Source organism: Sus scrofa, chromosome 18, assembly GCF_000003025.6.
Source record: "Sus scrofa isolate TJ Tabasco breed Duroc chromosome 18, Sscrofa11.1, whole genome shotgun sequence".
Classification (NCBI taxonomy): domain Eukaryota; kingdom Metazoa; phylum Chordata; class Mammalia; order Artiodactyla; family Suidae; genus Sus; species Sus scrofa.
In genome coordinates, this window is record NC_010460.4 from 7,682,849 (window position 1) to 7,697,546 (window position 14,698).

Sequence of the window (14,698 nt, forward strand, 5' to 3'; positions counted from 1 at the left end):
TAGGTGCCTGGCCATCAGTAGCCGGCACAAGCAGCACCTAATCTCCCTTAAACAAGCAAGAGGCTTCTCGTCACCCATAGCCTCTGCAGAGCCACCCCACCTTCCAAGCCCATGGGCAAGCATTTGTGAAAAAGATAATATTCACATCATCGAAATGCTGCCAGACTTAGAGCTGTCGTAAGATGTGCTTTCAGACTATGCCTAGTTTGGAGAGTTTTAAAGTGTGGTTTAGGAAGTTAAAATATAATTTTAATATAATTTTAATATAATATATATTTTAATATAATAATTTTTAATATAATTTTTAGGTAGCTCAATCATTTCATCTACTCACTTTTCCATTTCCTCATCCACAAAACCTGGATGAAGGGCGAGTCTGAAATAATCATCTCCAACCCTCTGTCCAACTCTGAATTAGTGTAAGCCAGTGAGGATAAGCTCCCACCCAGATATTTACTAGGCTGATGTGCCAGGACCTTCCAGTGTGTCTCTGACTCATCTAACTATACTCAGCATTTCTCAGGTACTTAATATGTGCTTGTTTAATGAACGTATAAATGGATGCATTGGAAACTAGTAAGAGGGTACTTGTAACAGGTCAATCTAACCATTTAAAAAATGTGTCCCAAATGTGGTTTGGTTGGAATTAGTGTAGTATTTATATGGCTCACTTTGCAAAAATTAGGATTCAAGGCTGAAATGTAAATGATAAAAATAAATGTGCCTGGTGTAGTGTCAGCAGTTAGTATTTTTTTAAAGGACAGGTATAGAATAATAATTCTCAGTGTGTATCAGGTATTAACCAAAGGAAATATGGAAATAAGGGAAATTGTTTTCCTTTTTAAATGTTCCTTGTCAAGTTCTTCATCACTCTTTGAGTATTTCTTCCTCCTTTTTTTTTTCCTGGTCATGCTTGTGGTGTATGCAAGTTCCTGGGCCAGGGATTGAACACAGGTCACAACAATGCCAGATCCTCCCCCTGCTGCATCACAAGAGAACTCCTTTTTTTTGTTTGTTTTTTAGGGCTGCACCCACAGCAGATGGAAGTTCCCAGGATGGGGTCAAATTGGAGCTGCAGCTGCTGGCCTACACCACAACAATGCTAGATCCAAGCAGCGTCTTCAACCTACACCACAGCTCACAGCAACGCCGGATGCCTAACCCACTGAGTGAGGCCAGGGATCAAACTTGTATCCATGGATACTAGTCAGATTCGTTTCTGCTGAGCCATGATGGAAACTCCTCTATTGTCTTACATTGGGTGTCCTTCTTGCACAAAGAAATCCACCAGTTTAGTCCTTCAAAAACAGAAATTTCACTTCACAGGGTGCTTATTGTAAAATCTGAGGCACCTTGGATTGGTGGTGGGTGAGGGAGGCTTCAGGACCTTATCTGTCTCCCATACACTTGAGACAGAGACAAACCAGACAGGGTAATGGTTGTGGTTAATGAACATGCACTTAACTTACCTAAGCTTCTCTGAAGCATTTCCATTTCTCTTTTTTAAACCTGGTTTTCTAGGAAGCAATGCCAATTTCTTGGTCCCAAAAGTCCTGGTTTCCCCCCTTTTTTCCCTCCTATAAATAGCACAGTATTGCCATGTGGGTACTTATTTTCCCTACTGAATTTATTCTTTTTAAGGTCACAACCTGTTTTTTTTTCCAGTTCCTTTGAAAATTTTCCTACAAACAACTCATACAACAACAACAACAACAACAAAACCAATTGAAAAATGGTCAGAAGACCTAAATAGACATCTCCAAAGAAGACATACAGATAAGTGATATCACATGGTATTATCTTTCTCTTTCTGACTTATTCACTTAGTCTGAGAATCTCTGGTTGCATCCATATTGCTGCAAATGGCATTATTTCATTCTTTTTCATGACTGAGTAGTCTTGCATTTTATATATGTACCACATTTTAATCCATTAATCAGTCAATGGACATTTAGGCTGTTTTCATGTCTTGGCTATTGTGAATAGTGCTACTGTGAACTAGGGGTACATGTATCTTTTTGAATTACAGTTTTGTTCAGATAGATGCCCAGGAGTGGGATTGCTGGGTCATATGGTAGTTCTATATTTAGTTTCCTGAGGAACCTCCATACTTTTTCCATAGTGGTTGTACTAATTCACATTCTCACCAACTGTGGAGGAGGGTTCTCTAATCTCCACACCCTCTCCGGTGTTTGTTATTTGTAGAGTCTTAAATGATGGCCAGCCTGACAGGTATGAGGTGGTACCTTGTTGTAGCTTTGAGTTCAATTTCTCTAATAATTAGCCATGTTGAGCATCTTTTCATGTGATTGTTGGCCCATGGCATGTGGAAGCTCCCAGGCTAGGGGTTGAATGGGAGCTATAGCTGCCAGCCTACACCACAGCAACTCAGGATCCAAGCCGTGTCTGTGACGTACACCACAGCTCATCACAATGCTGGATTCTTACCCCACTGATTGAGGCCAGGGATCTAACCTGCATTCTCATGGGTGTTAGCCAGATTTGTTTCTGCTGAGCCATAATGGGAATTCCCAAACTATTACATTTAAAATGGGTAAACTGGAGTTCTCATCATGGCTCAGAAGAAATGAATCTGACTAGTATCCATGAGGATGCAGATTCAATCCCTGGTCTCGATCAGTGGGTTAAGGATATGGCATTGCTGTGAGCTGTGCAGGTCACAGATGTGGCTCGGATCCTGTGTTGCTGTGGCTGTGGTGTAGGCCAGCAGCTGTGGCTCTGATTTGACCACTAGCCTGGGAATCTCTGTATGCTGTGAGTACAGCCCTAAAAAGACAAAAATAAATTTAAAAAATGGGTGAACAAGGTCCTACTATGTAGCATGGGGAACTATATCCAAACGTCTTGGGTAGATCATGATGAAAATGATATAAAAAGAATATGCAGGAGTTCTTATCAGGGCTCAGTGGTTAACAAACCCGACTGGTATCCATGAGGACACAAGTTTGATCCCTGGCCGTGCTCAGTGGATTAGAGACCCTGGCATTGCTGTGAGCTGTGGTGTAGTAGTAGAGGTGACTCACATCTGGTGCGGCTGTGGCTGTGCTGTGGGCCAGCAGCTACAGCTCTGGCTCAACCTCTAGCCTGGGAACCTCCAAATGCCACAGGTGTGGCCCTAAAAAGACCAAAAAAAAATGTTTATGGATGAGTCACTTTGCTGCATAGCAGAAATTGGCACACCATTGTAAATCAGCTATACTTTAATAAAAAAATAAATAAAAAGAAAAAAGGAAGGGGATCAAAAAACCCACGGGAAGAAAATTTCCTGCATATTGTTCTCCATTATTTCATTTTATTTATTTTTAACACCTTTATCAAGGTAGAGCTGATGTGGAAAGAACTATACACATTTAGTGTGTACGGTATGACGAGTGTGGACAGATGCAAACACCCATGATCCCTTCCCCACACTCCAGATAATATACATACCTTAATTATTTTCTGTTTTCTTCTTCCTAGCAAAACCACCCTTCTTACCTGTCGGTCTTAGACAGCATAGTAAAGGTGTGGTCCTCTTGCCTAAAACAAACAATTATTCTTGAGAGCCCACCACATGCTTTTCATTATCCCCTCCCTTAAAAGTGGGAGCTAGAGGGCACCTTCCAGCGTTCACAGGTAAGCAAACAGTCTAATCACCATCCATCTATCTTGCTAGGAGTCCAGGTTTTCAAGCAACAACCAGGTGTTTCTTCCCAGCATTTGAGAGCTTGCCTGAAGTCTCAGCTTCCCCAAGAACTGGTCCCATGCTATGTTCTGGTCGCCAAACATCAATTGACCGTGAATCTATAGATGTGCCCTGATAGCAAGGAGTTCTGGGTTGAAAAGACAAACACAACAATAAAAAACAAAATCTGTAGAATATACTGCTTTTTTTTTTTTTTGGTGTGTGTGATCATTTTAGATGGTGAGATAGAGCCAATAGCAAGATGAAGCACCTGAAAAAAGATAAATGTACAGTATTTTGGCAATCATAAAAATAGGATATGTGATATATCTTTGTTGCTTATCTAAATACAGTCATTAAGTTATCAAATAAAGTAACAACTTTATTTTTTTCTTTTTACTTTTAGGCCTTTTTTTTTTTCAGGGACACACACGTGGCATATGGAGGTTCCCAGGCTAGGGGTCAAATCAGAGCTCTAACTGCTGGCCTATGCCACAGCCACAGCAACACAGGATCCAAGCCATGTCGGCAACCTATATCACAGCTCATGGCAACACCAGATCCTAAACCCACTGAGTGAGGCCAAGGATGGAAACTGTGTCTTCATGGATGCTAGTCAGATTCATTTCCACTGAGCCACAAAGGGAACTCCAGTAAAAACTTTAAATGGAGCAAAATCTATAAAATATTGAATGGTTATACTGTATACTTGGAAAAAAAGTGATATTGTAAAACATCTACCCTTCAATATATAGAAATAAAATTATGCAGTATAAACTGTATTCACCAGCATTGAAAGGATATGTAGAAAAAAACAGTTATCATTCGAGGACCACCAGAGTTAGAGAAGGTTTTTTCAAAGAAAAGAGTTTAACCAGACATTTAAGCTATTTAACTAGTCCTATACCAATTCTTTTTTAAATAGCTCTGCTAGGTTGTCTAAAATGAGGCTAGCATGTTTTTTTTTTTGTTTTGTTTTTGGCTTGTGTTTTTGCTTTTCAGGGCCACACCCATGGCATATAGAAGTTCCCAGGCTAGGGGTCAAATTTGAGCTAGAGCTGCTGGCCTACACCACAGCTGCAGCAACCTAGGGTCCGAGCTGCACCTGCTACCTACACCACAGCTCATGACAATGCCACATCCTTAACCTGCTGAGTGAGGCCAGAGATTGGACCCACATCCTCATGGATGCTAGTCAGATTCGTTTTGTGCCACAACAGGAACTATCCAATTTATTTTTTTTTAATGGCTCTGCTAGGTTTTCTAAAACGAGGCTAGTATCTAGCTTCAACTAGTACTATCTGGTATGCTCTACTCTGCTAACATGAAAGAACTTTTCAATTCTTTTGACAGGTGTTCCTGCTACATAAAGAGGGTAAGGGAGTCCATTGGGCTGGAACATCACTTACCTAGACTCTCCTGAGTACTATTCTAAAACCCACAATCTTCTGTTGGATTTGGCCTCTAGTGACCACTTACCTTCTAACTATGGCTCTGCTGATTCTACCTTCCCAAGGGACAAGACTAAGAACAAATGGTTACAACTCTAAACAGACAACTTCCTGATTGAACACAAGGAAGAATTTTCTAACTAAATAGTTGAGAAGATACCATGACCTTCTCTTTCCATAGAGGCTGGATGACTTTTGTTGGGTATATTGTAGATGGCGCTCAAGTGTCCCAGGGGCAAAAAGGTGCTTAAGCATCTACTCTGTGCCTGAGACAGAGTTACAAACTGGGGATTTAAACATAAAATGTTTTCTTCAGAGCTCATAACCTAGTTGTCTTCAAGACAGGGTTATCAAGTCTTGCAACAAAATTCAAAAGTTCTAATAGCGATATAATCCCAGTGTTCGTAGGACCGGTGGGAGCAAGAGGCCACATTTGGAGAGTCTCATGAGACTTTAGAGAGTCTTCCGGCATGAAAAAAATCCAAAAGTTCAAAGACAAAGAGTTCAACTCTTTGAACACCTATTCCTAGGACTCACCTGCTCCCAGAAGACAAAGGACTGCACAGCAGAGGAGCCTGGAGCTCTCATCTGCATCAGACAGGATGGGACCTGGTGTCTTCCTGCCCAGGTTCTTGTCCTCTGAGTGCCTTTCCCTGGTCCTGAGAGGGGTTTTCTTGGATAGTCACTACCCCTGTTAGTTTCTACAGCTCACATTCTCTCTATCCCTTTCATGCCCTGTGCCAGCACTTCAAGAAGTGGGTTTGGGCTGTTTTGGCAGGATCCAGTGTATATAGGCAGGGTCAGAGAACTGTAACCCCCCAGGAGGATGGCTATCAGTCTCAGAGGGATGGAAAGAAGGCAGTAAGTTGGGTTCAGGGGTGACAGTAACACTTTACTAAGGAGTTGGGATATTAAATGGGTATTGACACAAAAACCCAAAGACAAGAGAAACTTATTTCTTGGAGATGATGTATGAGATAAGGACTTCATCACAGGAAAATGGGACAGATGAGATGCTTGAAGAGAGGAGACAAGAGGCTAGGAGGATGATTGGCCAAGGTGACTTGAAGTTCTGTCATTGGCCTTGATATCCTTGAATTCTATTTGTCTAGGAATGGGATGATATCTAATGGTAAGTCCAAGCAGAGTTGGGTAGTAGCACTTAAGAGACTAAAATGATTGGAGAGCTACTTGGACAAGCCAGAAGATTTTTACATTGGATATACTCTTCAGTACCTGATTCCGTCATCTGTAGTGTTGATTCTTCTCAGCTCCAGGTCATTCGTAAAGCAGCTACTTGGCTTTCTGTGCTCTCAAGTCAGAGACCTCAGGGACTTTTTGCTACATTTCCTATGGGATCTAAGCTAGAACTTTGGTGAAGAGTTGTTAACCAGCTGGGAATCTACCTTGGAGTCCCACATCAAGAGCATGCGTCAATGTCCTAACTGCAAAAAACATCATGGAAATACTGTCAAGGACTTTGCTGAAAACAAGACACACACACACATACATATATGTATGGATGACTGAGTCACTTTGCTATAGAGTAGAGTTGTAAATCAACTATAATTTTAAAAAAATTAGAAATCTTCTTTATATATCACCAAGTTGGATTTATTTAAGGAAGGTAAGGTTGGCTTTTTTATATGTAATCTTTTTTTTTTCATTATAGCTGGTTTACAGTGTTCTGTCAACTTTCTACTGTACAGCATGGTGACCCAGTTACACACACATGTATAGATTCTTAAGAGAATATCTTACTTTTGCCTTTACTCCAAACAATGTTTTAGGGAGAAAGGAAGAAGAGAGGAAGCTGGGGATTCAGAGCCAGGATACTAGAGTGACAGCAGTGCAGGAAAAAGGAGAGGCTGACACATAAGGACAGTTGTACCAAAAGAGGTGCAATGATAGCATATTAGGAAAGAAACTTTAGCTCTGGGACCAGGGTTCTAGCCTTTATCCAGTCACTAGTTGTTTTGCTTTTGCCTTTTTCTTTGTCTGTTAAATTGGAATTATAGTAGGTGTCTTGTAGGTTTGCTTTGAGAATTACTCATTTAACATAGGTTAAGTATTTAGAATATGCCTATTAAATAGTAAGTTCAGATAAATATAAATTATGCTCATCTTCTCTTTTCTGTTTTGATTTATTGTGGTTTCTAACCAGAATTTTTTTTTCTTTACTTAGGATGTTTCTATTAATAATGAAATGTTAACATAGATATACAGGCCAGAGCTACCCAAAGACAGAACCTCAAGTCAGCAGAAAGAAGGAAATCATAAAGATCAAAGAGGAAATCAATAAAAAAGAGATTCAAAAAACAATAGAAAAAAAATCAATAAAATCAAGAGCTGGTTCTTTCAAAGGGTAAACAAAATTGACAAACCTCTGGCCAGACTCGCCAAGATGTGAGAAAGAAATCAACCAAAATAAGAAATGAAAAAGGGGAAATCTCAACGGATATTGAATATAAAAACCCATAAGAGAATACTACGAACAATTATATGCCAACACATTTGACAACCTAGAAGAAATGGACAACTTTCTAGAGACATACAGCCCTCCAAAACTGAATCAAGAAGAAATAGATCAACTCAACAGACCAATCACTAGAAATTAAACTGAATATGCCATAAAAAAACACTCCCTACAAACAAAAGTCCAGGACCATGGCTTCACAGGTGAGTTCTACCAAACATACAAAGAAGAATTTATACCCATCCTTCTTAAACTTTTATAAAAGGTTGAAGAAGAAGAAATACTCCCAAGGATATTCTATGAAGCCACCATCACCCTAATACCAAAACCAGACAAAGATACTACCAAAAAACTAATAATTGTTAAAGAGGCAATGTTAATTATATACCAAAGGTGTAACTTTCAAAACAGTACTTGGAGTACAAGTTCACATTTGGGACAACCGAATGCCTAAACTTTCTGTCTGGGAATAAGGACACTTGTGGCCTGCCCGTGACCTTCTTCCATCTTATTTTCTATTCTGAGGAACACAGCCCACCAGGTGGGTTTATTTCTTCCATTCCCATAACCTTCTGGAAAAGTGGAACAAGGCAGATGTTTAAATTGGATGCTGAATTATCTTTAGTTTGGCACAAAACTGAATTCTAAATTTGGATTTGTGAGTTCCAGGGAAATCACACTTCTGGCACCTGTGGCCTTGGGTGTCTATGATAAACCTGGCTGTTAAATAGCTGTGGATGGAACCCCTTCAACCCAGTCTCCAGCCCAGAACCACTGAGGAACCATGAACACCTTTGTCTTGCTTGCGCTCCTGGGAGCTGCTGGTGAGTCTTAATCCCTAAGTGATCAGGAGGTTTTAGGGATGCATTTTCTACACCGGAATGTGACAGTGAAGGTTGAATATGTAGCTTAAAGTGGCTTAAGATGTAGAAACAGCAGTGTATAGGACATGTGTCTGTAGGTAACTAAATCGTTGCTATGGGAGAAGCTTATGGTGAACAGGGCAATCACCTTATGGAAAGAATTAAGAGGCAGAATTTGTCTTGACCTTCAGGTATGATCAACAAAGAAAAAGGAAGAAAGGGTCAAAACTAAGGAAATGCTGTTTTGATCTTTCTAAGAACCTGAAGTTAGGAGTTCCCATTGTGGCACAGAGGAAATGAATTCGACTAGGATCCATGAGGATGCAGGTTTGATACCTGGCCTCGCTCAGTGGGTTAAGGATCCAGCATTGCCATGAGCTGTGGTGTAGGTCACAGACTCCACTCAGATCTGGCATTGCTGTGACTGTTGTTCCGATTCGACCCCCAGCCTGGGAACTTCTATATGCCACAGGTGTGGCCCTAAAAAGCAAAAAGAAACAAAAAGCTGAAGTTAGCAGTTGGGACTAGTGACGAATCCTGTGCTCCTTGAAGAGGCTGTGAGCCTCAGAGCCTGAGTCTCCTCTGTACTAAAGGGCATCTTTACAGGGGTGGTAAGTGGCAAAAACACACTATTTATCACGAATAAAAGCTATGGGCTGGGTTTTACCACCTTTGCAAATGAAATCTCTCTGGTGTAAGATAACATGTCATGCTAGAAACATCATGAAAAAGAGAAATGACTATTTCTATTTTATAATGATAATTATACAACTTATACTTACTATACTATTTCTCCAAATTTGGTAGTTGTAAATTCCACAACCCTATGTTCATACCTGGAAATGCCTTTCCCCAAATCACTTAATGATACCTGAACAAAAGGGCCAATATAATAATATCTCAGATTTTTGGAGTCCTTAGAAAACCAGTAGTCCTAAATTCACAATGTTGAGTAAATTTAAAATGTTGGAAAGACAACTGGGATGACGGGAAGATTGGAGAGAGAAATGTATAAGTATCTTTTTCTTTTTTTTTTCTTTTTGTCTTTTTAGGGCCACACCCATGGCATATGGAGGTTCCCAGGCTAGGGGTTGAATCAGAGCTATAGCTGCCAGCCTACACCACAGCCATAGCAATGCCGGATCCATAACCCACTGAGCAAGGCCAGGGATTGAACCCACAACCTCATGGTTCCTAGTCAGATTGTTTCTGCTACACCACAACGGGAACTCTGAAACTTATAATTTTCTATGAGAGTATTTAGTGAATATTTTACCCAAGAACCAAGAAGAGACTGGGGAAACAGAATTACAAAACTCCTGGAGTCCCCTTGTGGTGGGTTAAGGATCTGGCGTTGCCGTGAGCTGTGGTGTGGGTCACAGACACGGCTTGTATCTGGTTTGGCTGTGGCTTGGTGTAGGCTGGCAGCTATAGCTCCAATTAGACTCCTAGCCTGGGAATCTCCATATGCTGCAGGTGTGGCCCTAAGAAGCAAAAAAAAAAAAAAAAAAAACAGAAGAAGTACAAAACTCCTAATTTTTTTTTGACCAACCAGAACATTCTCAGGTGGCATCTAAAAGCTCCTTTTCTGCTACCTCATATGATATTTATCTTACACGGAATTCTACAAATATACATACAGGTGTTGAATTTATTGAACACTTAAATGTTTGCTAGGGTTGTCTATAAAGAGTCTTTTTATGTCCTCAGGCAGTGGCCTTCAAAGTGTTTATTATGAAAGGAGTCTCTGATATGTGTGTAAGGCACATATGTAAAAAAAAAATCAGTATATTTATAAATTTAAAGCATAAACTTAGATACTAGTTTAAATAGAGTATGAGTTAGAGGTATAGAACAATAAGATTTTTAAAATAATTATGTTAAAATCACCATTTCTTAATTATGTATGACAAGAAAACATGGCCTATTTTCTTTCCTGGTTAATTGAAAATCCTTGCTGTTGTGTAGAACTCCCTCAATAGGGAGTTCCCATCGTGGCTCAGCAGAAATGAATCTGACCAGTATCCATGAGGACACAGGTTCTATCCCTGGCCTCGCTCAATGGGTTAAGGATCCGGCATTGCCATGAGCTGTGGTGTAGGTCGAAGATGTAGCTCGGATCCTGCTTGGATCTGGCATTGCTGTGGCTGTGGTGCAGGCCAGCAGCTGTAGATCCAATTCAACCCCTAGCCTGGGAACCTCCATGTGCTACGGGTTCGGCCTTAAAAAGACCAAAAAAAAAAAAATCTTACAGAATAGATCTGTTCTACAGATAGTTCCCAACTTTTCTCTGGCAGTTGCTTTCCCCACGGATGATGATGACAAGATCGTCGGGGGTTACACCTGTGCAGCAAATTCCATTCCCTACCAGGTGTCCCTGAATTCTGGCTCCCACTTCTGTGGTGGGTCCCTCATCAACAGCCAGTGGGTGGTGTCTGCTGCTCACTGCTACAAGTCGTAAGTAACCAAAACTCACAGGTTCTCTGAAGTCACCCCTCCCCATCCCTGCCCAAGCCTAGGCAGGGTGAACTCCAGAGTTATGCTTGAGGATTGAGCATGCAGCTCCCAAGACCTCATTATTCCCCCCAGGCATTCTAGGCAGTGAGGGACTTTCACCCCCAGATATCTGATGTCCTCCCAAATGACGTCACAAAAGACAAGGGATGAAAAAGAGTGAGTGAGTGAATGTACCTTCAACTACTTTAAGAGCACTAATCCTTATAAATCAACCACAAAAACAATGGCCTGTGGAAGTACCAAAACACAGGATATTTTGGAGTTCCTGTCGTGGCTCAGTGGTTAATGAATCCGACTAGGAACCATGAGGTTGTGGGTTCGATCCCTGGCCTTGCTCAGTGGGTTAAGGATCTGGCGTTGCCCTGAGCTGTGGTACAGGTTGCAGAAGTGGCTCGGATCCTGCATTGCTGTGGCTCTGGCATAGGCCAGCAGCTACAGCTCTAATTAGACCCCTAGCCTGGGAACTTCCATATGCCATGGGAGCAGCCCTAGAAAAGGCAAAAAAAAACCCAACAAAAACAAACAAATAAAAAAAACCCACAGGATATTTCCAGTACAACATAAAAATAAGTACAATTCATTCTGCTCCCTTAATACTCTGTCAGATCTGAGTCCTGTCATATCTGCCTACAATAACGGGTAATCCCAACCAGATGCATGGCCTCCAGTTCCCTTTGCACCTCCCACTGTTTGATTGGCATCATTTGGTCCCTATCCCTATGCTAACTAACCTAACAAGATGTGGGGTTGTGATACTGTCCTTGGAGTGACACCTACCTACAGCATCCTCTAACCTGCACCACACATGGTAGGACCACCTGAAATGCACAACGGCTTGTGTGTGTGTGTGTGTGTGTGTGTGTGTATGTGTGTATGTGCACGCACACACTCCTTAAAGGGGTGGTGCCTGTGCTTATGGTCATGACTGTGCTGCACTGGAAGGGGAAGTAGCTCAAGTTGGAGACTCAGAGAACTTTCAATCCTTGAATCCAGCCGAATCCAGGTGCGTCTGGGAGAACACAACATCGACGTCCTTGAGGGCAATGAGCAATTCATCAATGCCGCCAAGATCATCACCCACCCCAATTTCAATGGAAATACCTTAGATAACGACATCATGCTGATTAAACTGAGCTCACCTGCCACTCTCAACAGTCGAGTAGCAACTGTCTCACTGCCAAGATCTTGTGCAGCTGCTGGTACCGAGTGTCTCATCTCTGGCTGGGGCAACACCAAAAGCAGTGGCTGTAAGTTTCACCTGGAATAGAAGCACCAAGTCTGAGAAACCTAGGGGTGAAACATGTTCAGGGTCAGTTAGTCCTAACTGTCACTAGGTAAGTGGGGCTCTATGGAGTCTTAGACTATACTAACTGAAATGCAGAAGGTTTCTCTGCTTGACAACATGACAAAAATGTGCAACTATGGGCAGTTGCTATAGTGGCTCAGCAGAAACAAATCCAACTAGGAACCATGAGGTTGTGGGTTTGATCCCTGGCCTCACTCAGTGGGTTAAGGATCCAACGTTGCCATGAGCTGTGGTGTAGGTCACAGACAGGGCTTGGATCTTGCATTGCTATTGCTGTGGTGTAGACTGGCAGCTGTAGCTTGGATTTGACCCCTAGCCTGGGAACCTCCATATGCTACAGGCGCAGCCCTAAAAAGTGCACGTGCACACACACACACAAGGATGCAACTGAAGTGTAATCATTGCGATTTGAAGAGAATCAAAAACAATGTGTAAACAGAACAGAGGCTAGGGGTTTGGGACTTCGTGAGGTATAGCCCTGCTTGAGAAATCAAGTCTGTAGATTTGAGATCTGTGCTCACTAATGCTAGTGTCAGAGAGAAGAATTTGTTGATGAACACTGTCTGGAAGACCCTCCAGATAAAAGTTGTTTCTCCAACATAGGAGTTACTGGCAATCTGAGAGAAGGAATGAGAATGCTGGGAAGAAGGGGAGAGCTATTGAGAAAGAAATGCCCAGGATCCTGATAGCAGTCCTCTTCCATTTTTACTCTTGCACCCAACAGCCAGCTACCCTTCGCTCCTGCAATGCCTGAAGGCTCCCGTCCTAAGTGACAGTTCTTGCAAGAGTTCCTACCCAGGCCAGATCACCGGAAACATGATCTGTGTCGGCTTCCTGGAGGGTGGAAAGGATTCTTGCCAGGTTCGTTCCTTTGCACTCTTTCTCTCTCCACCTTAGCTCACATATCTCCACCACATTTCCCATTTCCTACAACACGAAAAATTGAAAAGCTGTCTCTGGGACTGATTAGGAGGGTGGGGGGGGTAGATTTGGGATAAATGGTAAATTTTCTTTTCCCTGTAGTAATGGGTAGGGTTAAAAGATAGAAGACTGTGCAAATAAGTCCATCTGGATGCCCTTCTAAGGAGGGATGTAGTAGAAGGAAACCTTAAATGGAGCAGGGTTAGCTGGGCAGCACTGCACTATCTAGTTCTCCCCTCTTCTTGGCCCTGTGGACCTGCACCTAAGGAAAGAGGGGAGCTGTAAAGAAGGAGGAGAAAGAATAGGGAACTAGTACGGAGACTGAGGGTTGCATTTCCAGGGAAAGAGAAGGGGTTCATGGAGGATCAGCCCCCTTGGAAGGTGGTCCCAGGATAAAGGATAAAAGGAACATCTTGGAGATTTTCTCCCATCTGGGCACAGCTGACAGTTCTAACCGGTCTTCTTCTTGCTCAGGGTGACTCTGGTGGCCCCGTGGTCTGCAATGGACAGCTCCAGGGTATTGTCTCTTGGGGCTATGGCTGCGCCCAGAAAAACAAGCCTGGGGTCTACACCAAGGTCTGCAACTATGTGAACTGGATTCAGCAGACCATCGCTGCCAACTAAAGAATTTCATTTCTTCATGACTCTTCCCTTTAGTCATCTTCACCTTCCTCCCATCCTGCGAACAGCATCTAAATAAAAACATTTTGACCTGTACCAGCATCTAAATAAAAACATTTTGAGCTGTACCCAAGAACTGGCCTTACTTGGTTCATGTAATTTCTCTTCAATCTGGCTGCTGAGAAGGGTAGACATAGAGTTGAACCCTTAGATGAAAATGGCATTTGAAAGGTTATTTAGTCATTCATTCAAACTGATACAAATATATCACTGGTCACCTCCTATATGCCAGACTCTGGGGACGTTGAGGCTATAAAGATGAATAAGGTTAGGGGTTACTGTTACCATCACATTTTTATACAGATGATACTAAAATAAAGAAAGTCAAAATCAGCTGCTCAACATCATTCAACGAGTTCACAGGGAAGCTGAGGTGAAGCCCCACTGGTCTGTATTCCCAGTGTTTTGCTACTGCTATGACCCCCATGCTCTTCCTTCGTCTCTCATCTACTTGAAGCTCTGGAGGCTACACCAGAGATAGTCTAGATGGGGAACATTGTAAAAATCACAGATTTCCTATTGAAGTTCCTTCAGAAACCAAATATAGAATTACTATATGATCCAGCAACCCCACTGCTGGGCATCTATCTGGAGAAAACCATAATTTGAAAAGATACATGCACCCTGATGTTCATTGCAGCACTATTTGCAGTAGCTAACACATGGAAGCAACCTAAATGTCCATCTGTGGAGGAATGGATGACAATGTACATAATACAATGGAATATTACTCAGCCATAAAAAGAAGGGAATAATGCCATTTGCAGTAACATGAATAGACCTAGAGATTATCATACT

General features: G+C 42.0%; 1 protein-coding gene across 6 annotated transcripts in view; it reads left to right on the top strand.

The window, feature by feature from the left end:
- LOC100302368 (trypsinogen) overlaps window positions 1-13,972 on the top strand; it is a 43,284-nt gene extending 29,312 nt beyond the window's left edge. The window contains exons 2-9 of one of the 6 annotated variants that reach the window (XM_021078462.1): window positions 1,666-1,793; window positions 3,481-3,636; window positions 7,322-8,153; window positions 8,282-8,436; window positions 10,773-10,932; window positions 11,986-12,239; window positions 13,023-13,159; window positions 13,694-13,972. In XM_021078462.1, coding sequence (XP_020934121.1) covers window positions 8,397-8,436; window positions 10,773-10,932; window positions 11,986-12,239; window positions 13,023-13,159; window positions 13,694-13,843 — 741 coding nt within the window. In that variant the 5' untranslated portion in view covers window positions 1,666-1,793; window positions 3,481-3,636; window positions 7,322-8,153; window positions 8,282-8,396 and the 3' untranslated portion in view covers window positions 13,844-13,972. 6 annotated transcript variants of the gene reach the window in all.